The following is a 21,162-nucleotide window of genomic DNA, read 5'->3' as shown; positions in this document are numbered from 1 at the left end:
GAGATACCAATCGAGCCAGAATCTAGTTCTTCTCCTCCATACCGTCCCTCAAAATCTCAATCTGCTTCTTGATCTCGACCCACAACGTCAGCTTCTTCAAGTCGCCGTCATCCTCAGCGTCATCGATAACGCCAAGCCAGTCATCCTCAAGCTGCTCCGTCAAAGCCTCAACGCTGTCACGCTTCCTGCTACCGCGGTGGTCCGAGCGGCGCGCAATGGCAAGCAGGGCGGCCACAAAGGCCTCTTGAATGTAGGCAAAGCTAAACTTGTCCGTAATCTTGGCGATGGCCTCACAGAGCTGGTCGGGGAAGTCGATTTCTTTGTTGCTCTTGAGCTTGTTCTGCCAGAAGTGGCAGTAGGCGATGCGCTGCTCTAGGTTGGGGTCGGGGAAAAAGTATTTTCTGTCAAAGCGGGATGGGCGTTTCTGTTGCGTGTCAGTCTTCTCGAACTTGTATACACATTCGCGATAGGAATAACTTACAGAGATGCCTGGGTCGAGGCGGTCGAGGTGGTTGGTGCTGCCGATGATGAAAATTCCATCATTGGCCTTGAGGCCGTCCATCTCGTTCAGGAAATAGCTCCTCACGTCATCGGTGACAATGGTGTCGAGATCCTCCAGCACGAGGTAGCAGGGCGCATACTCCCTAGCCTTGCCGAAGATCTGCTGGATAGAGTACTCTGGCCCCATGAAGGACGCTAGCGTGCGCACGTAGAGAGTCGTGATGTCCTTCTGGAAAAGCATATTCATCGTGGCCTTGATGGAGATGGTCTTGCCATTGCCCGGCGGCCCATAGTAGATGAGACCGCGCTTCCACGGCACCTTAAGGTTTTGGTACGTCTCCTTTGAGTTGTAGAATGATAGGTGATCTTCGATGAGCGCCTTCTTCATGTCTTCATCCAGGATGACGTTCTCCCACGAAGCATCGCGGAAGCTCTTGAACAGCTCGTGGCTCTTTTGCCAGTACCCCTGATCGAACACCCACACCTCTTCGTGGAGGTCGCTGCTCCACTTCCCTGCGGCCAGAACGAGCTGGTCAACGTGGTAGGTCTGCGGCGCGAGGACATAGTAGTTCTTGATCGGATACGGCATCACGCCGTCGCGTCCATCAACGAGGTAGACGATGAACTCATGGCCCTGCCATTTGTACAGGTACTTGCCGAAATTCGTAATTGTAGCCAGACCGCCGAGGTTGCCGTCCATGCGCCGGGAGGGCGGCAGGTACAGCAGCCATTCGAGGGATGAGGGCAGGTTATTGCCATCCTTGTCATCAATTACCTCGAACGTGGCGTGGCCGCCTTGAGCGTAGGCGAGAAGGTTGCAGCCGTTGCCGTAGCCGAGGGATTCAGGAACGACGACCAGCTCGAGGTGGGGGTACTGTTCCTTGAGGGCTTTCGAGATGAGGGCGTCGGTGTTGACGCGTTTGGCGCTTGAGTGTTTGAAGAACTCCTTCGTGACGGCGTCGCTGGGGCCAGGTTCTGAGGAACGGGTGTTGACGTTGACGCGGGTGCTGCTGGTGCTGTTGCTTGCGCCAGGCTGGGGCTGGGGGTGGGGCCGACGGGGGATCGTGGTCGGGTTGTAGGACGGGTGCTGGAAGGCATCCTGGCTCCAGATACCGTGGGGAGGCATAGGGAATGGAGGCATCTTGTCACTTAGCCGTCCGGCGTCCGATGAGCTGCGACGGGTGGTTTGTGTGTTGTGGGATGTGACGAAGGTACGGATGGGAGATCCGAGGAAGCTGTTGGAGATCGAAAGTTGGGGTGAGACGAAGGGGTTGGAGAGCTGAAGGGAGCTAAGATAAGCTCAGCTGCGGAGCTGCGGGGGAGGGGGTCACTTGTTGTTCGCCTCAGGTTGGAGCTGATGAGTTGTACAGCGAGTACATACAGACTATGCGTATGGAGGAAGACAAACACAGGTCGTTAACTTGTTGCCTAGAGGTGTTCGTAACCGGCGGAACGTCTGGGCCGGGCGAGCTGGTCTTGCTGGGTGCCGTTTGGGGAAGTTGTCTGGCTGTACCACCGGCCCTGTGGTGGGATGACGTTGTACCATTCGTCCATTCGTTCATCCTCCGGGGCGAACAGCCAGGGGGAGCTGCTGCGCCACCCTTCGTGTTCGTCAACAAGGGTATCCCGGGCGTCGCGGGGTGTCACAAGCAGCTTGGCGCCTGGAACCGGCCGATGGGGAGCTTCATCGTTGTGCTCTATCTAATCTACCACTCTCCCTAGCCTATTGCTGCTAAATTCAATCCAACATCGGCGATATTAGTCTTAAGGCGCAAAACACTCGAGTGTTGGCAAATGACGTGGGGAAGAGTAACATGTACCAGTAACCGAACTAAGGAAGGGTAAGCCAGCCTCGATCGTGTAATTCGCAAGGCGTCAATCAAGGTGTGACAAAACTTATAGACCACAAGGTACACAAGCCTATGCCTAGTCCTCATTAGCTCGAAAACAGACTATCCTTGGAGGAGCCAACTCCATTAGACACAGGACAAGTATAACTAACTACTTCTCTTCTCTCTAAGTAACTATGATTAGGTAGTCACAGACTATTACCGGTTTCCTTCGCGTTCGCCCTCAATCGAGGCATTTTGTGCATAAGAGAAAGACACTAGTAGATAGCACGGTATAGCAAGGTACTCCAGGACTGATTATTTGTTTTTTCCTCTAGCAAGGAGGGTTACTGCCTCTAGAATCAGGGCCGCATGTTTCCCCTCAATGCCGGTGCAGTCCGAAGAAATGCTATTGCTCCTTCGAATCGTCTAGTTTCACAGCATAGGTAAGGTAAGCACTAATGAATTCCTCGAGGGATACAACGGTGGGATGGCTGAGCGTACAGCAGACACTCGTCAGATACATCGGCCTTTTCGTCCTATCAATGCACTGCTTTGGGGCACATCTTGTGTCAGGGTATCATCACGGACACCGTCCCTATGCAACCGCAAGCCAAGCGTACGCCATTTCTGCAATTGTTGAAATTCTGCTTAATTAGTTGGAGGCACTATAGCAGAATGCTGCACTTCTCCAAGAAATCCTGCATTGCCTTATGGCCTACGCATCAACCTTTCTTACCCCAGAGGAATCATCTTACGGCCTTCCCCAAGCCTCGTTGGCATTCACATATCCCGGTTACTCTTTCGAAGATGCCGGTCAACATGACCTGCAGGTTGCTGCGAGAACTTCCGTGGTACTCAGAGAGCGCACATGTATACTCGAGGTTTCATCCTCTATGGAAGGATGTCACATAAGAAATATCATAAAACCCCTCCCGCTGCCATGCCTCGGGTTGCAAGCTTAATGTGAAAACCTCAACGAGAACCACGGTCCAGCAGGCGAAAGCAAACGGTGGTAAACGCCATGATGGAGCTACCAGATAACCCTCCAAAGGTCGACATCGGGAGGGATATTTACGAAACGCTCCCTAATACGGCAGAATTAATAGACAACTGGGACATGATCAAGGCCGAGGAGATCGCAAAGGACGTGGTAACGTGCCTCTCAAAGGCTCTTCAGCAGCGCCAGCACCATGCCATCGAAGCCCTCTTCGCCGAACCATCCTGTCATTGGAAAGATACACTATCTTTCACAGCTCACATCAGAACTTTCAATGGCAAAGGTGCCATTGCATCGGCTTTACTGGAACTCTTCGCGCTTCGCGAGGCCCAAGGCTTTCAGTTTCAGAAGGCGCAGATTTTGTCGGCCACCAGTGAACTTGTCAGTACAGGGAAACAACCTTCGGTGTTTTAGCCCGGTGCTGATTTGCCCTCCTCTAGAAATGGCTCGACTGTGAATTCAGCTTCATGACTGGATCTCCCAAGGCTTCCTGTCGAGGAAAGATGATGCTCATTCCTAGCGGCCGTGACTCGGGCGACAACGAATGGAAGATTTGGTCCATGAGTACATACCTTTCCGAGTACGAAGACTTCCCCGAGGATGAGGGTCTGCTCAGAGTCCCTTCGACTCCTGTGACGGACGACAGCCATATCTCTACGAGTGTGCTGGTCGTCGGTGGGGGCAACGGGTGAGTCCCCAAGAGCCTACTTAATCTGTTACCTGCATTTAACAAACACTCCTGTAGAGGTTTGATCCTGGCCGCTCGATTGAAGGCCTTGGACATCGACTACGTCGTGATCGACCGGAATGCAAGGGTAGGGGATAATTGGGCGACGAGATACGACTGCATGCGTTTCCACGTCTACAAGTCATTCTGCGAGACACCGTACATTCGTAAGTAATATCAAGCTCGTAGAGACAAAAAACTTGTATCTTATAGTCATTCAAACACCGGCGGACGTATCGGATAAGGATGGGGACGAAGGAGGCAAGACCGTAATCCTAACCCTAGGGCGATTCTCGGCGCTTCGTCGCCTTCTTACGCCAACGAGAAATCTCCTTACTCAAATCTCGTGGTCCGAATCAGTGAAGGGACTCTTGAATCATTACTAACAGTTTGGATTAGCGTATCCCCAGGCTTCTAATGACGGTCTCACACGAGACCAGCTAGCCGATCAAATGGTCGCTTTCGCAAAGGAATTCGACCTAGACCGTCGTGTCCTACACTGTACGACAATCGCCGCAACCCAGTACAATCAAGAGGACAAGACATGGAATATTGAGATACAGACGGGGGATCTTAGACGCACCCTATCCTGCAAATGCATGGTTCTCGCCACGGGCGGCGCGGGCTTCGCGGGACCCGCGCCCCTTCCGGATCTTCCGAGCAGGGAATCCTTCAAGGGCCCCAACATACACTCGGAATCGTATCGTAATGCTAGCGACCTAGTTGCAGCGGGGGCGAAGGTCAGTTCTGAAGGCGTCACTAAAATATGACAAACAACTCTACCGGTCATTTTGCTAATGCCTTTCTTGTCTCGGGGTAGTCCGTCGCCATTATCGGCTCTGGAAACACTGCATTCGATGTCTTGGTCGACTGCCACGACGCCGGTCTCAAGACTACCATGGTACAGCGATCAGAGACGTACGTCGTTCCCATGACGTACTTTGCTCACCCTATGGGCTTTGGGGTCTACGACATCCTGTCCCCTGACGACGCGGACGTGAGTGTGAATGGAGGCCCTTTGGCCATCGGCGGGGCCCTCCTGGGCTTGGTGCATAGGATCCAGGCACAGGAAGAGCCGTATGTACAGCCCCAGGAATCGTAATCCTGCCCCCTTGCTGACCTTCACTATCCAGGGATCGATATGCAGAAGCTAGGAGAGCAGGGTTCCGCGTGCAAGACTCGCTGACTGGCGACCTGCTCGTGAACCTCATCGATCGTTGCGGAGGACACTTTGTAGACATGGGCAGCGGCATGGAGCTCATCACAACGAAAAAGGCCGGTGTTCGGTCCGGGGTCGTGCCCAAGTCCTACACCGACAAAGGTCTGGTGCTATCCGATGGTAGTAATCTGCAGGCGGATGCCATAGTCTGGTGCATTGGCTTCGGCAACGTTGATGGCCGAAAGAACCTCCCAGATACCCTGGGAATCGGAGCCGAGGACATTGCAAGGCGTCTTGAGCCTACTTGGGGCGTGGACGCCCAGGGCGAGATTCGTGGGCTTTGGAAGAGGCACCCTGGAGTTGACAACCTCTGGATCTTTGCTGGTGGCACGGCTCAGCATCGATGGTTTTCAAAGGTGATTGCTTTGCAGATTAAGGGAGCTCTCGAGGGGATCCTGCCGGACGCCTACAGACGCACACCAGAGGCACCTGTTGGTAGCGATTGGGAGCGCGGAGACACTTGGGCTCCAAACCTGTAGATGAATGGGTTTATTGGTAAGGCTAGTCATTTGAAGTCAGAAATGCTATTGAATACGAGTCCTGGTTTACAGACAAGGAATTTCTCCAGGCCTACCTTGTCAATGCCTACCTAGGCTTTCACTCATTGAGCTAGATACCGTGTAAGTGCCGGCAAGCAGCGTAGGTCGAACTGTGGAGCCATGCAGTTCACGGCGCCAGTAGAATGAATGGGATTTCATCTTTGCGATGTTGGTTCGAGTTGAGATAGCCTCAATCGACGTCATCATCGGGAATGGGAATATGGGTATCTGCATTTCTCCATGTACGACACATCTTATTCATGACGAAAGAGAGGAATCGGCCAAAGCGAGCACATGCAATTTGGCAGACAATGCCATGTGCGGGGACTGTGTTCCTCGGCCGTGCGAAGCTTAGTCACACGGCGTTTTAGCGGCCGTTTCCTGAGCGTTATCGGCTTATCGGGGACGTGGACCCTCGGCTCGAGTCACGTCACCCTCCCACCTGTTGCCGAAAGCCTCCAGTGCTTCCCTCAGAGTCTATTTGGATTGGAGATTGGGCCTCAACTGGATCTCTTAAACCTCCACTTTCTTCACCCGCGCCTGATCCCCGGAGTATCGCCCTCTGCGCCACCAGACAATACCCACAACCGCAGCAAATTCCGTACCTCCGTCACCACCCGAACCACTTCACAAGGAAAACACCGCAGCTTGGCCCCCCTCCCTCAGCTGCTTTGGTCCCAAACATGGTCCTCCTAGACATCTCGTAATCCTCTCTGCTACACCGAGCGCGCCCCGACCGATAACGAGCGGAGAGTTTTGCACCATGTCGCACCAAGGCTTTCCCAACGAAGATGCGGCCATCACCCATCTCGTACACAATCTTGTCGAGAATGCTGTGCGCTCTGTCGAGGAAGTCCCAATTCCTTTGACGCGTGAGTTGATGGAAATCACCCGGATCTAGCTCCGGGTCCAATTAGCTAACATCTAGACAAACAGCACGAACTCCTACTCAGTGGCCCGTCGAAGAACTTGCGACCCGGGAGGCCCTGCGATACTCCATTAGCCCTAGTCACGTCAAGGATCTCCTCGACTTCTCCGCCCTCAACTACGTCGAAGAACCCGACGATAACCTACTCTGCCCAATCTGCAAGCTGCCCGTCATCACCCCGATCATTACGCCCTGCGACCATACCTTCTGCCTGGAATGTCTGAAGCGCCATGTTCACTCATCCGATACCTGCCCCATCGACCGGACGAGATTCCGAGCCAGGGACTGTAAGACGTCGAGACTTTTGACGAATATCCTCGATAGCCTGGTAGTCGAATGCCCCAATACTGAGCGAGGGTGTGGCGAAAAGATGAAGCGCGACGAGGTCGTCAAGCACACAATCAGTTGCCGATACACGCTGCACGACTGCCCCGAGAAAACATGTGATAAGAGGGTGGAGCAATGGTTGGCTGTGTCCGGCAAGTGCTGGCACTTTGAGCAGACGTGCGAATACTGCGAGGAGAAGATGGAAGCGGCGTCGATGGCCGACCACATCAGCAAAGTGTGCCCGAAAAACACGACGGACTGTACCGAGTGTGGAGAGACCATCAAGCTCTCCGAGTTGGGACAACATCGCGACGAACATTGCCCGGAAACCTCGGTCCCTTGCACATATCATGACTTTGGTTGCAAGCACGAGGCACTTCGCAAGACACTAGCGACTCATCAAGACGAGTGTACCTTCAGGGTGGTTGCTGTCGTTGGAGAAAAGGTCAAATCACAAGAGAAACAAATCGAAAAGCTGCAGAAGCAGACGGAAGACCAGGAGCGACAAATCATGGCAATGAAGGACGAGCGGCGAGACTGCATCTCCTGGGACGACGTATTCAACCTCAACAATGTCCAAGGCGGACCAAAGTTCAAACCCACCGAGGCTGTGATGACTATTTACGAAGACATGGAACGTCGCATGGAGGAGCTCAAGAAAGAGTTTACAGACCTCGAGGGCCGTCAGACAGTGATGGTCCTGAACCAGGTCATGCCGATTAAGGATCAGATCACCGAGATCAGGAGCAACCTGGGCATTCTCAAGATGCACATGGCATGGCTCATGAACAAGAGCCGAGAGGAAGTCGAGCGCAGCCGGTTGGCCAACCGTAGCGTTGGTAGCACCAGCCGAACGAGGGGCAGCTCTGACAGCGATGGCGAGGCCACTACTCCGAGTACATCTCGGCGGCTGAGTGATGGGTCAAATGGCATCCCCCGCCTCTGAGACATCTGCCCTAGACTGGGCTTTGGTAACCATGCTCAGTCCTTGGGGATCTTTGCATATACAAGTGAGATCGGGAGCAATCTTGGATGGCTGCGAGGGGTGAAACTTGGCTGATGCAAGATATGAGCAAGAACGGATGCAACGCAGCCTCCGTTCTACTCAGTTCACAGCCTAACCCCGACCCAGATGGGCTCCGTACCTTCTCCAGATTTAAGTCTGACTGTACTACTAAAATTGTTGATTTGACTGGCGTTGGGGACAAACGGGGACAAAGGAACGAAACGCGAAATGGAAAGGCACGGAAATACCCTTGTGGTGGTCTGCGAGTTCAGCAAGACACCCAGTTACACGCAAGTAGTCTCGTATCTAGTCTAATTGACACAAGGAGGCAGCTTTGCAATGCTATCTCTACTGTTCCACGTGTGAAATAACTTGTGCTCATTAACGTTGATCATGACCAAAGCTCAAGGATTTGGTTAGCCCTTCAAATGAAGCACGCACATTTATAGACCCCGTGTCCACATGTTTGGAGCAAACCTTAGAATGGTGGTTTCCCAGGATTCCATCGCCACACCAATGACGTAGGTTTCACTCCGTTCATCTGAAGCCTCAGTAGCTTCATATTGAGGGAGAAATTCATCAAAATAAGGGTCTTAGGGGTCTTCTGAGCTCGATCGACCTTCGGTCTGTAGCGCAAAGGCAGTCTGTACTAGCATCCATCCTGTGCTTTGTTGCTGTTCCTCTGGCGGCATCCCCATATTGCTCACTACATAAGGATATCCGAAAGCTTTTGATGCATAAGCTAAATCATGCGATTCAGGCGGTCGGCAAGACACGAAAAAGCTACGTTTCATGAATCATTGATGCCTACTCTGTACCTGTCGTGTCGAATCTCTTGGAACCAAAAACCTGAGGTGAGCAGGAAAGCCTAAGCTTAGTAATTGGCCCCCATCCCCACGGCGGCGGACTTTGAGATTCTTGGTGGGTCTTTCCGCTTATCGGAGTCGGACTTAACAGCCTCAGGGACTCATCCGTGGCACCTCACAGGTCCGCTGTCGCCCCACAGTGACCGCCTGCCTGGCTTGCTCCCCCACCAACCTGGCCGTCCGTACCTTGCGCTTGCCCACCAACGCACTTAGGTACAGTACCTTCCTGACCTCAACTCGCGAGGCCCTGTACGTAAACGTCCAGCCAACCCACCTTCAATCCGGGGACTTCAACCTTGCACCTTTGCTAGCCTCGATAGAAACGGATTGCTTCACTACGACCATCGCTTAAAAGCATCCATACCGCCCGCCATGGATCCAAACGAGGGCAACCAAGCGCCCGATGCGCCCGACGTCAAGAAGATGAACGATGTAAGAGCTGTCTGCCCCTCGTCCTCTCACCTTCCTCCTCCTAGTGCTCCTACTCTCGAACCTCATCGATTCCCACTCTGCCCTCACGCCTTATATAGACGTCCGGTCTGGCACGAACTGCTTTCGCCGGTCGCTCTCGCCTCTTCGCCGTTCTACTCGACCTATGCACACTATGACAATACGGATGATTGAGCAGAGAACCCATTGTGGCGAGCGCAATCGACAAACATGTCACCCGGAACACATGAAGGCAACGGCTGTCGGGATTTTGAGGTCATCATTTGAGCTCATAGAAAACAATCTGACCAGTCTGTTTAGATCCGACTTCGACGGCTCGCCAAGCTTGGCTCCTCGACAAGATCCCCCAAGCCGGAAGGAGAATCGTCAGCAGACGCCGAGACATCAAACTCCGCAACGAGCGAAGTCAAGGCTCCCAAGGCCCCGGCCAGCCCAACACCCTCATTTACACCGAAGCCTGCCGCCTCGAATCCCTTCAACCAGCTTGGTGTCAAGTCCGGTAGTGGTACATCTTCGCCAGCTGGATCGAACAACACCGAGAACCACAAGCGAATTGCTTCCGACCGCGCAGCTGCATCTGCTCCCGCAAAAAAGGCAAATGTGGAGGAGTCATTGGATGATTTTTCAGATCGAATCCTCAGCCATATTTTCCGGATCACAGTCGACCCAGAGAGAGTTGTCGATACCCACGGACACAAGCTTACCTTCCTGCCGGAAGCTAGCCAAGAGCTCCAAGAGAACGGATCGCCGCTTAAATTGACAACCTCCATCCTCGATAGTGCCTTGCTTGAGGCCGTCACTGCGATTCCCGCCGACAAGCCCCTTCTCGGCTACCTACTTCCCTCATTCAAACGCATCATCCGTACAAACATACTCAAAGAGACGGCAGAGAAGAGGGAGGCTCTGGAGGAGGCAAAGAGACTGTGTGTTAGCAACGCTTTGTTTGCGCTCACAATCCCGGATCTCTTTGGGTAAGTAGACCCATTCTGAGCATTCCAATCGCTTACAGGTGGTACTAGACGATCACGCCCCGAGAGTTTGGTCACCTACCTGCTCAAAGGACATGAGCAGGACGATGGAGTCTGCTTGGACTTCTTGCGGGAGGCAGTAAAGCGCTTTCCCGAGGATGAGCAATTCCCAGCTGCTTTTGCCACAGCCATGCACACACTCAGTATTAAGTTGTCGACTTTGTCCATGGAAGATGACTACAAGCCGTATATCAGCGTGAGTTTTTCTTGGCGACGCCAGTTTGCCTATCTCTCAGCCATTGAACTGACACTTGGATAGGCCTTGATGTCCTACACAAAGTTCCCTCCTCTGCTAAATGCACTGGCACAACATCCCAACTTCATGACCGCTCACAAGCTGGGATCCCATGTTGAAAAGGAGACGATCCTGGGACCCTTCTTCCGCATCTCTCCCTTGCAAACCGAGGTGACAATGACATACTTCCCGAACCCACGGGCCCTGAACCGCACCCAGGCTGCCCCATCCCAAGATGCTCTGCGGGCTATTCTTCGAGTTCATCAGGATGAGCTCTTCACGATCGCTAATGCCTTTATCCGAGCTGACACTGACACCCGGAGTCGGGTACTCGATTGGTTCGCCTCCGCTATCAACGGCAATCACAAGCGTAGAGCTCTCCAGGTTGACCCCAAAGAGGTGTCCTCAGATGGCTTCATGATGAACCTCACTGTCGTATTGGACCGATTCTGCTCTCCCTTCATGGACACAACGTTCTCAAAGGTCGACAGGATCGAAGTGGAGTATTTCCGCCGCAACCCCCGTGTGGACATCAAGGAAGAGACCAAGCTCAATGCCGACCAATCGACGTCAGATGCATTCTACGGCACTCAATCTCAGGGCAGCTCAAACTTCATTTCAGAGGTTTTTTTCTTGACTTTGGCTGCGCACCACTACGGCAGTGAGGCAACAAACTCGAAGCTCAAGGGTCTCGAAAGGGATATCAAGTGGTACGAAAAGCATTTGGCTGCCATGGAAGCTGAGCGGATTAAAGTCCAGAACCAGCCTCAGCAGCTTGCAATGTTTGAGTTGACACTCAAGCGCCACACTGCGGTCTTAGAGAAGGCAATCGCAATGAAGTACGCGATCGAGGGTATCTTCCTTGACGAGAAGATGCAAGAACTGTCTCTTCGCTTCATGCGATACGTGGCCGTGTGGCTTCTTCGCCTTGCTAGCCAGTCCAGCTACACCCCCGACAAGGATCTTCAACTTCCCCTTCCTGCTCAGGCCCCTGAGGCTTTTGCGTGCCTGCCAGAGTATGCGCTCCAGGACGTGGTTGACAACTTCAAGTTTGTGTACCGCTACCTTCCTCAAATCATGCCGTCTGCTGTTGGCAGCGAGATGATTGCGCTCTGCATCGCCTTCTTGCGTTCGTCAGAGTACATCAAGAACCCGTACCTCAAGTCGTCCTTGGTCACATTGCTCTTCTCCGGCACCTGGCCATTCTCGCACTTTAAGAAGGGTGTCTTGGGAGATCAGCTCTACGGATCCAAGTTTGCCAACGATAACCTGTTGCATGCCCTCATGAAATTCTACATCGAAGCGGAGTCGACTGGTGTTAACACCCAGTTCTACGACAAGTTCAACATCAGATACGAGATCTTCCAGGTTATCAAGTGCGTTTGGGGCAATGATGTGTACAAGCAGCAGTTGACGAGAGAGAGCAAGTAAGTTTTGTCTGTTTCAGCTTCTAGCCAGGGTGCGGTATGGGTGACTAACAACTCGCAGGGTTAACAGACAATTCTTTGTACAATTCGTCAACTTGCTGCTCAATGACGCGACCTATGTGCTTGACGAGGCACTGACAAAGTTCCCCAAGATCCATACGTTACAACAGGAGTTGGAGTTTGGCAACACGCTATCCACGCAAGATAGAGAGAAGAAGCAAGAGGAGTTGACAGCATTGGAGGGCCAGGCGGGCTCATACATGCAATTGGCCAATGAGACGCTAGCGATGATGAAGCTCTTTACATCTGCATTGACATCAGCATTTACAATGCCTGAAATTGTCCAGCGTCTGGCAAGCATGCTTAACTACAACCTGGAGACTCTTGCGGGACCCAAGATGGGTCAGCTCAAGGTAAACAATCCAACCAAATATCACTTCCAGCCAAGGGTTCTGCTGTCAGACTTCATCGACATCTACCTCAACTTGGGCTCATCGCAAGCGTTCATCGACGCTGTTGCCTCGGATGGTCGCTCGTATAAGCCCGAGGTCTTTGACAAGGCTAGATTCATCCTCTCAAAGCGCAGTATGAAGGAGGCCGTTGAACTCGAGCAGCTCGACACGTTGATGGCCAAGTTCCTCGAGTCGAAGCAGATTGCGGACCAGGCCGAGCTGGATCTTGGAGACATCCCGGCCGAATTCGAAGACCCGATTATGGGAGATTTGATGAAGGATCCCGTTATCCTGCCATCGAAGCATATTGTTGATCGGGGAACTATTGTGCAGCACTTGCTGTCGGATCCCAAGGATCCCTTTACGCGACAGCCGATGACGGTGGATGATGCCATCCCGCACACTGAGCTGAAGGAGAAGATTCAGAAGTGGAGGGAGGAGAAGATTGCGGCGGCCAAGGCCAGGGCAACGGGCGGCGATGCGATGGATACAACGGAAGGCTGATGAACGGGACACGGCACCATGATCAGGACTGGAAGGCAAAGGGGCATTGGCATTCTCGTTGATTAGACGTTCAGGTCCTCCTCTCCAAGGACGGGGACACAGACAGGCACAGGCAGATGGTAGGCCTGGGATAGACGCATAGCACGTCTCTGGAAAGCTAACGCTGAGAATGAAAGCGTCTGATGCTGCGGGTAGCATAGGCTTAGATACAGCGAGACATCAGGTATATGTGACAGCGAAACCAAATCAGCTCTCGAATCAGGCAGAATCCTGCGGCCCAAAGTGATGTTCAACATGCAACCGAGACTGCAGATGAAAAGCCCAGACACCTTAGGCCAACCCGGCGTTACCGGAAGTTGAAGACGAAGCAGTTTTCAGTAAAGTGAGCAAACAGGAAGCTGGGGAATTCGAGGGTGAGATGAGCGAACGGAGCAATTGAAGCCGTGGAGGGCCCGGGCCGAAAGGTCAATTTTGGGTCAACATGAGATTCAGGACTTGCTTCACCAGGCATGAGGGTACTACGAAGAAGTTAAAGAGAGGCGAGAATGATGCGTTGTACAGGTTGCTGTATTGGGGTACGTTTGCTGACCGTGTTCGGGGTGTCCTTCACCGAGATTACGAGAGGCGAAGTTTTGGAGTAAGGTAGCAAGCAGCTGGGTAAATCGTGAAGAGAAATTGAGGGATTACGGATTGCGGATGTGGGCAAAAACAAAAGTCGAACCACTCGTGCCGCTGTCGGATGGCGGCTGTCGTGTCCGGGATGGGTGAAGCTCAGCCACAGGGGAAATCGGGAGACGTGGGAGGGTGAGGCGGTGATGATGATCCATGGTCCGTGGGGGTGTTGTTCTTTAGTGGATACGGGGAATTTCTTCATTCGGACTATCAATCAGCAGGTCATGTTCGGTCTGGAACTTTTTTTTTTTGGGTGATGGCTGCTTGGCGGTTCGGGGTTTTAGGTGACCGGGTTTCTTGGGCGAGGAAATGAAATGGCATGTTGTCTTTCTCCCCGATGCTGATATTGTCTGTTCTTGGGGGAAATTTGGCTGAGGTGATTCGGGGATGAACAGGCGGTCATGATGTCATTGGGCAACGGAGGGTGAAAACTCGGGCGCTGTTGATATTCCCCGTCTGGCTTACTCCGTGCTGAGGCGTTTGTTTACCCGTTTCATCCTTGACCTTCTCTATGTTTTCGCGTAGCTATGCTCCATTCTCCTATTCGTTTCTTACTCCGGTACTGTATCGATTTGTTTTACGTGAAGGTTCAGCAAAAGGAATAGACTGCCGTGACGCCGTCGGGGTCCAGGGCTGTGTTACGGTGCTAGGCATTGATATCCGAGCCGATTTACCCAGTGCCCACCAATCCCCCGGTTTTCAACATCTCCAATCACTGCCGTGAAACAAACAACGCATGAGTGAGCTGAAAGACCATCGACGGGATCTCGTCGATGAAGCGGATGCCAGTGGAGAGTGAGAGAATTGTAGCGGGCAATGGATGGATGTGCTTCAAGGTTCAGGTTCGTTTGGGCTCTGGACTTCTGGATGGAGACCAGGGAGGGACCGCCCGCTGTGGCGGGAAGAACGGCACGGCTGACGATTGGGCGAAACGTGGGGCGCGCGAGGTCCGCTGGACCACTGGACCGCTGGTGAGTGTTCCTTGCTGGCTCAGAGCTGGTGTGGGCCACCCGAAATGTCACCCGTGCCAAGCTTTGGGCGTAGCGTCGTTTTTGGGACTTGGGGATCCTTGGACACGCATGTGTGTGTGTGTCTGCTGTGACGCCTCGAGAGCCGAGACATGGGGAAAGGTGTTGTATGTAGACTGTTGAATAGGAAGGATGAGAGACGTGGAAGAGCGATAGAGTGAATAGGAGTAAACGGAGATGAAGGGAGGCCGCCCTCGTACATACCTTACCTCGATTTAGAGACATCGGGCGCAGCTTCATATGGAAAACGCGTGCTTTTGGCAACAGAATGTCGCGGCAACATCCCAGAGTCATCCCGTTTCTGTTGGTACTATAAGGTATTAGAACCTCAACTTCTTTTCTTGGCGGGTGCTGATTTGCGGATATTGTTCTCCTGCGCCCCTTTTTGCCCGAGTCTTTTTCACTTTGCTCGGGGATTTCCCTGGATGGCTCCGGGGGAACAAGGTGACGGCACATCGTCCCATCCTATCCGTACCTTACAACTAGGCAGATTCTTCACCGATCAGGGGGGAGGCCAGCGGTTAGACGTGTCTCGACTAAGCAGACTTGCAACTCTCTGTCGACACTGTAAGTACGGAGTACGCTACGCATGCGAGGTGAGGCACTGGAGGCGGCATGTACCGGGTTTACTCTCGAGTACCTGCCAAGGACTCTGTCAATGATGTAGCTGCACCTTATGTAAGGCAGTACGTACCGTTCTACACCGTCTTGTGCCCCCCGCCATCCGTGCCGGCTTCAGGGCACCCCAAGTCGCGCGTCACGGTGTCACCCCACTTGCATCTGCCATTGGCCTTGGCCCTCTCTCTTTCGGTCTCTCTTCCCAGAGCTCCCACTCCACGTCTCCATATCCGGTTCTCTCGGCCTTTCTCCCTCAACGATCCATTGGGCTGGGTGAAGTGGACGGAATGGGCCATGGGATTGGTGAGGATGGAGCTTTGACTGTAGCTGTCAAGTCTCTTTGACATGGTCCCAGCTCTGCCGTCCACCCCGCCAGGAATGTACTCCAGAAGGTACCTTAATGTAAGTTCAAGCTGCTTAGCTACCTTCATTTAGCACCCAATTGTACCTAAGGTAGATAGGTAGGTAGCTAAATTCGGGTAGCTTCCTTGGTCCCGGTTCCAGTTCCAGTTCCAGCTCCTTGCCTTAGACTTGGAGGTGTAGCTGCAGATGCAAGCGCAGTGCCACGGCCGCCCTCCCAGCTCCGCTTGTTGCTTCCATGGCTTGGCCCTGTGAATGCCCCTCCTCCTCCTGTTCTCTTTCTTCTCCTTCTTCCCCCTCGCTCCCACTCCCAGATTCTCCCATTCTGCTTCTCTCCAACCTGTCCATTCGCCTCGGCCCAGTCTCTAGGTCCAGCTCCAGCTCCAGCTTCGGCTCCAGTAAAAGGTCAACGGTCTCGACTTCATATAAACATCCTCCTCCGTCCGCTTCCCACCACGCCCAAAGCTCCCTTTCTCTTCTCGCACCACAGTTTTCTCACTCCAACACCCTCCGCTACTTCTTCACTTGAAAATGGTTCACCTCACAACCGTCAACACGCCCCCAGACTCTGGCTCTGCCTCCGGCGCCGAGGACTCGTCCGCCACCAGCCTCCGCCAGGTCCAGCAGCAGCTCAAGAAAGTCCAGCTCCAGCTCGCCGACCACGATGACTGCTACACCACGAGCGTCTATGGCTCTCGCTTCGCCAACCAGGATCTTCCCAAGAGCGAGATGCCCGAGAGCGAGATGCCCAAGGAGGTCGCCTACCGCATGATCAAAGACGAGCTCAGTCTCGACGGTAACCCCATGCTCAAGTAGGCCTCTCCTTTCGTCATATGCGGGAATCTCTTGTCATTTCTGGCCATCGTTAACCCCCATCTTCATAGCCTGGCTTCCTTTGTGACAACTTACATGGTGAGTGAATACTTGACGAATCCAATAACCGTAGTGACATTCCGAGCTAACACCCCACCCCAGGAAGAAGAAGCCGAGAAGCTCATGGTAAATAAATCCTCACCAATACCTTCTCCCTCATTATGCACCGCATACACGAACCCAGATCCCGAAATCTAACAATGGTATTCCCACGAACAGGCCGAGAGCTTCAGCAAGAACTTCATCGACTACGAAGAATACCCCGCCTCAGCAGACATCCAGAACCGCTGCGTCTCCATGATTGGCAAGCTCTTCCACGCCGACGTTGGCGCGGGCGAAGGCGTAGGCGCCGTTGGCACCTCATGCGTCGGCTCCTCTGAGGCCATCATGCTCGCCGTCCTCGCCATGAAGAAGCGCTGGAAGAACAAGCGCCAGGCCGAGGGCAAGTCCACTGAGCACCCCAACATTGTCATGTCCTCCGCCGTCCAGGTCTGCTGGGAAAAGGCCGCCCGCTACTTCGAGGTCGAGGAGAAGCTCGTCTACTGCGCGCCTGACCGCTACGTCATTGATCCCAAGGAGACGGTCGACCTTATTGACGAGAATACCATTGGTATCTGCGCCATCCTGGGTACCACCTACACGGGCGAGTACGAAGACGTCAAGGCTGTCAATGACTTGCTGATCGAGAAGAACCTCGATGTGCCTATCCACGTTGATGCTGCCAGCGGAGGTTTCGTCGCTCCCTTTGTCGTTCCTGATCTTGAGTGGGATTTCCGTCTCAAGAATGTCGTCTCCATCAATGTCTCCGGTCACAAGGTAATTTTCCTCTCTCGTGCTTTAATTACCGAGTATCAAACTTCTTGGTTCACTCACTTACACACAAACTACAGTACGGCCTCGTCTATCCCGGTGTGGGCTGGGTTGTCTGGCGCTCTGCCGAGTTTCTCCCCCAGGAACTCGTCTTCAACATCAACTACCTCGGCGCAGACCAGGCCTCCTTCACCCTCAACTTCTCAAAGGGCGCCTCACAGGTTATTGGTCAATACTACCAGCTCATTCGTCTAGGCAAGAAGGGCTACCGCGCCATCATGTCAAACCTCACCCGCACCGCAGACTACCTCTCCCAGTCCCTCGAGGTTCTCGGCTTCCGTATCATGTCCAAGCGCTCCGGCGAGGGTCTCCCCCTTGTCGCCTTCCGCCTTCCCGAAGTCCCCGCCGGCGCCGAGGGTGAGCCGGGCGTCCGCCACTACGACGAGTTTGCGCTCGCCCACCAGCTACGTGTCCGTGGCTGGGTCGTGCCCGCCTACACCATGGCGCCCAAGACCGACGATCTCAAGATGCTTCGCGTCGTCGTCCGTGAGGACTTTTCCAAGTCGCGCTGTGACGCCCTCATCACCGATATCAAGCTCTGCATGGGCCTGCTCGAGCAGATGGACCAGGACGGTGTCAAGAGGCAACAGGAGTACATCAACAAGCACCACCTCACCAGCTCGAAGTCAACCCACAACCATCCAAAGTTCAGAGTTTGTCCCCAAAACCCCCGGGTCCCGCGCGAACCCACCCAGGATGAGATTTCACTAACCATGCCGTGTCTGAACAGAAGGAAAAGCATTCCCTACAGGGTAAGACTGGCAAAACGCATGCCATCTGCTAAGTCCTTCCGCGGTTGTTGTCATAAAGACGCAAACTACTTACGGCACGAAATAAACGATTGACACGACGCATACGATGGCTTCACTGGTGCGGTGGCGGCAGGGGCAACTACGACGGCTTCAAAGCCAAACAAGGTTTGGGTAACGTAGGCTGGCGGTTGGGGATATATACTACACGAGAGGAAAGGAACGGTATTACTTTTTCTCGCACTTGTATTTTGCACAAGAGGTTTGTAGAGGAGAAAAGAATACACCAGTCATTGGATCTACTTGGGATGGTCATCAACTGAACGACCATATCTCTGTGACCTACTAACCTCAGGGCAAGTCAAACTTCAACTTCATCCGGTTCTCCTGCACCGTCTTCTCCAACTCCCCACCGTCATCAGCATAATGTGCCAAATTCAGCGCCAAATCCGCCCACGTATTGCACTCGTCGTCTTGTCGGACATTGTACGCGTCCACTGCCTGGTTAAAGCCCACGGTGACGAGCCACTCAAGCTCTTCGGCCGGGAACGGATGCTGGCTCTATCAAGTGCAATCGCTCTTAGTGTTTTTGCCTAAAAAAACATGCCGAACAACAGCGAAGAGGGGGGAGGGGGGAGGGGGAGGAGGGTCGAGCAGCGGAGGAAATGCAAACGCACCTTGCGAGAATCTCTCGCCACGTCGACGGCCTGCTTCATCAGCCTCTGCCCCAGCGCCGCATCGAGTGGTAATACGGCGTGGAACATGCACCGGATGTACTTTGCTAGCCTGTCGCCCTTCATCTTCTCGAGCTCCTAGATCTCGTTGACGATGACGCCTAGTGTGGAATAGAGAGCTGCGAGCAGTGGAAACACGGCATGGTAAGCAACGGTCTCCTCGTAGCCACCTATGATGGAAGACAATCCGTGGTGGGTTAGGCTGCTTACCTTGTCCAGGCAATTTGCCTCGCAGCGCAATATCACCCATCGCCTTGAGCGTATTCACGTCCCGACACGTCACCGCCGTACGGATGATGAACCCCAGCTCATCAGTCTTCTTCAATGCCATGGCAGCCTCAAAATCAAACACCATTAAAGTTGCCAGCCTGGCCGTTAGATCGCTCTTCAGCCTCGTAGCCAGACCATCGCTCATCTGCTTCTCCAGAGCTGCATTGTACGCCACGACATGCCTCCGCATGACGAGATAATGCTGGAGCTGCTGCTCGACGTTGTCTTCCGTCCGGGCGAGCGATACGAGAGCAGCGGCCGCGATGAAGTCGCAAAACATTGTCCTGAACGCGAGGTCACTCGCAGCTTCAGCAGGGAGATCCTCTGGATAATGCTTCGCGATAGCGAGGCAGCTGTTGTAAAGTCGGATAAGATGCTTTACGTCCCAGCTGTCCGAGTGTTTGAGGCCGAGGTTATACGCGTTCTGGCAGAACCAGTCGAGTTCCTTGACGGTGAACAGCCGGTTACCATCCTTGTCCCTGAGACCTCGCTTGATTGCCTCGATAGCTAAAAGACGACATGATCAGTCTGTGATGGACTCTGATGAATGATGCACTCTCACCTCCTTCAAAAAGCACAAGCACTTCCTCCACTGTACTCTGCCGCTCCCTAGCCCCCTTTTCGCTCTCAGCAATCGAGACAGCGAGTCGGATGTTACACCGCAACAGCGCTGGCAAATGAATCGGAGACGTCTCGCTGAACTCGAACTTCTCCACCAGCTGCTTCATGGCCTGCATCGCGCAGACCTTATCCCCAGCCTGTTGCGCCTCGAGGACGCAAGCATAAAGAAAATTAGGGTCCTCTGGTGCTGAGAGAGCTACTCTTTCCAGACACTGAGCAGCCAATTCTTGGTCGGATGAGCGGAGGGCAGCCTTGTACATGAGGTACCTCGTCATCGGTTCGTTTTGCGCTGTCTCGGACATGCCCTGAAAGACTTGCCGCGCCCTCTCGGCGTTGTTTCTTCCAAGGGCACAGAGAATGAGCTTTCTACGGTCGTCAGTGTACGTAGCTTGAGACTCCTGCGAAGATACACACCTGCCAAGTCTCGACATATTCGCAGGTCCGCCATTTTGGAACAGAGGCTGCAGGGCTATTTGGCACCATCCATCTGCGAAGTCGAAATGTCCCTGGTTGTAGTTGACTTCGATCTTTTTCCAAATAAGCTACACCAATATTAGCATTTCTTCCTTTCCATCTTCCTTGGATCAAGCTCACAGTCAAAGCTCCGACTGCCGTAGAAGCCCCGAAAGGCTTGCTCAGGTTATCTTGGACGCCTACCAGAACCCCCATCAGCTCTTCTATGGCCCTCATACCATCTCTCTGCGTCGTCTCCATCCATATCCTCAACAATACCAGTCTCTCGACCCACTCTTCGCGTCCAGAAGAGACAATAGTGCCCCTAAGCATCCCATCCACGACGCTCGTCGCCAACGTCGGGCTCTTATCGTGCAACTTTCGTGCGTGATGAACCAAGAGCTTAAAGTGCGCCTCGGAGAAGTTGAAAGAACGCACCATCCGCCTCAGAATATCAGCATAGGCCTCAATGTCAAATATCTCGGCCGGCGCCTTCTGTAAGAGCTCCAAGCGAAGGAGGAGGACAACGGGCTTCTCGCCAATCTCGGACTCGATGTAGCTGACTAGGTCAAGCGCCTTTTCCGAGGACTCTGGCGTGCCGAGGCCCAGAAGCGCGTGAATCAGGGCTTGACAGACGGAGAGGCGCAGCTCGATAGCGTCGCGGGAGAGAAGCGACAGGTCCTGGGCGTTGATGATGTCGTACCCCCGTTCGAGCCACCTTACCGCCATGCCGAAATCTTCCTTCTTGGAGAGGTCTTTGCCTATCTCGAATAAAATCTCTGTCATTTTCTCGGCCGAAGTAGGATCGAGCGCATTCGGCTGGAGGTGTCCCTTGCTGTACATGAACTCCATGACGGGAAAATTATCCGTTTTCCA

At 53.5% G+C, this 21,162-nt stretch overlaps 7 protein-coding genes across 7 annotated transcripts; 4 read left to right on the top strand and 3 right to left on the bottom strand.

The window, feature by feature from the left end:
* Window positions 1–22: 22 nt before the first annotated feature.
* Window positions 23–1,642, bottom strand: CCOS01_03585 (ATPase; the record flags this gene model as incomplete). Its single annotated transcript, XM_060451771.1, has 2 exons — window positions 23–424; window positions 482–1,642. The coding sequence occupies 2 exons, from the start codon at window positions 1,640–1,642 to the stop codon at window positions 23–25; spliced, it is 1,563 nt and encodes a 520-aa protein (XP_060318036.1).
* A 1,712-nt stretch (window positions 1,643–3,354) lies between these two features.
* On the top strand, window positions 3,355–5,755 carry CCOS01_03584 (uncharacterized protein; the record flags this gene model as incomplete). Its single annotated transcript, XM_060451770.1, has 6 exons — window positions 3,355–3,711; window positions 3,771–4,018; window positions 4,076–4,224; window positions 4,457–4,797; window positions 4,878–5,134; window positions 5,191–5,755. The coding sequence occupies 6 exons, from the start codon at window positions 3,355–3,357 to the stop codon at window positions 5,753–5,755; spliced, it is 1,917 nt and encodes a 638-aa protein (XP_060318035.1).
* An 823-nt stretch (window positions 5,756–6,578) lies between these two features.
* CCOS01_03583 (TRAF-type zinc finger) lies at window positions 6,579–8,016 on the top strand (the record flags this gene model as incomplete). Its single annotated transcript, XM_060451769.1, has 2 exons — window positions 6,579–6,687; window positions 6,752–8,016. 2 exons carry the CDS (start codon window positions 6,579–6,581, stop codon window positions 8,014–8,016), a joined length of 1,374 nt encoding a protein of 457 aa, XP_060318034.1.
* Window positions 8,017–9,314: 1,298 nt separating this feature from the next.
* CCOS01_03582 (ubiquitin elongating factor core) lies at window positions 9,315–13,038 on the top strand (the record flags this gene model as incomplete). Its single annotated transcript, XM_060451768.1, has 5 exons — window positions 9,315–9,374; window positions 9,693–10,363; window positions 10,412–10,616; window positions 10,680–12,082; window positions 12,144–13,038. 5 exons carry the CDS (start codon window positions 9,315–9,317, stop codon window positions 13,036–13,038), a joined length of 3,234 nt encoding a protein of 1,077 aa, XP_060318033.1.
* Window positions 13,039–14,348: 1,310 nt separating this feature from the next.
* On the bottom strand, window positions 14,349–14,978 carry CCOS01_03581 (uncharacterized protein; the record flags this gene model as incomplete). Its single annotated transcript, XM_060451767.1, has 1 exon — window positions 14,349–14,978. The coding sequence occupies one exon, from the start codon at window positions 14,976–14,978 to the stop codon at window positions 14,349–14,351; it is 630 nt and encodes a 209-aa protein (XP_060318032.1).
* Window positions 14,979–16,247: 1,269 nt separating this feature from the next.
* CCOS01_03580 (glutamate decarboxylase) lies at window positions 16,248–18,304 on the top strand (the record flags this gene model as incomplete). The annotated part of the gene is made up of 5 exons (XM_060451766.1): window positions 16,248–16,528; window positions 16,601–16,628; window positions 16,692–16,715; window positions 16,809–17,405; window positions 17,480–18,304. The coding sequence occupies 5 exons, from the start codon at window positions 16,248–16,250 to the stop codon at window positions 18,302–18,304; spliced, it is 1,755 nt and encodes a 584-aa protein (XP_060318031.1).
* A 255-nt stretch (window positions 18,305–18,559) lies between these two features.
* Window positions 18,560–21,138, bottom strand: CCOS01_03579 (uncharacterized protein; the record flags this gene model as incomplete). Its single annotated transcript, XM_060451765.1, has 7 exons — window positions 18,560–18,769; window positions 18,886–19,020; window positions 19,081–19,112; window positions 19,153–19,719; window positions 19,775–20,199; window positions 20,248–20,375; window positions 20,428–21,138. The coding sequence occupies 7 exons, from the start codon at window positions 21,136–21,138 to the stop codon at window positions 18,560–18,562; spliced, it is 2,208 nt and encodes a 735-aa protein (XP_060318030.1).
* Window positions 21,139–21,162: the final 24 nt, after the last annotated feature.

This window comes from Colletotrichum costaricense (genome assembly GCF_030867565.1).
Source record: "Colletotrichum costaricense strain IMI 309622 chromosome Unknown Scaffold_3.1, whole genome shotgun sequence".
In the NCBI taxonomy this organism is placed as follows: domain Eukaryota; kingdom Fungi; phylum Ascomycota; class Sordariomycetes; order Glomerellales; family Glomerellaceae; genus Colletotrichum; species Colletotrichum costaricense.
This window is presented reverse-complemented; position numbering and strand designations above follow the sequence as displayed.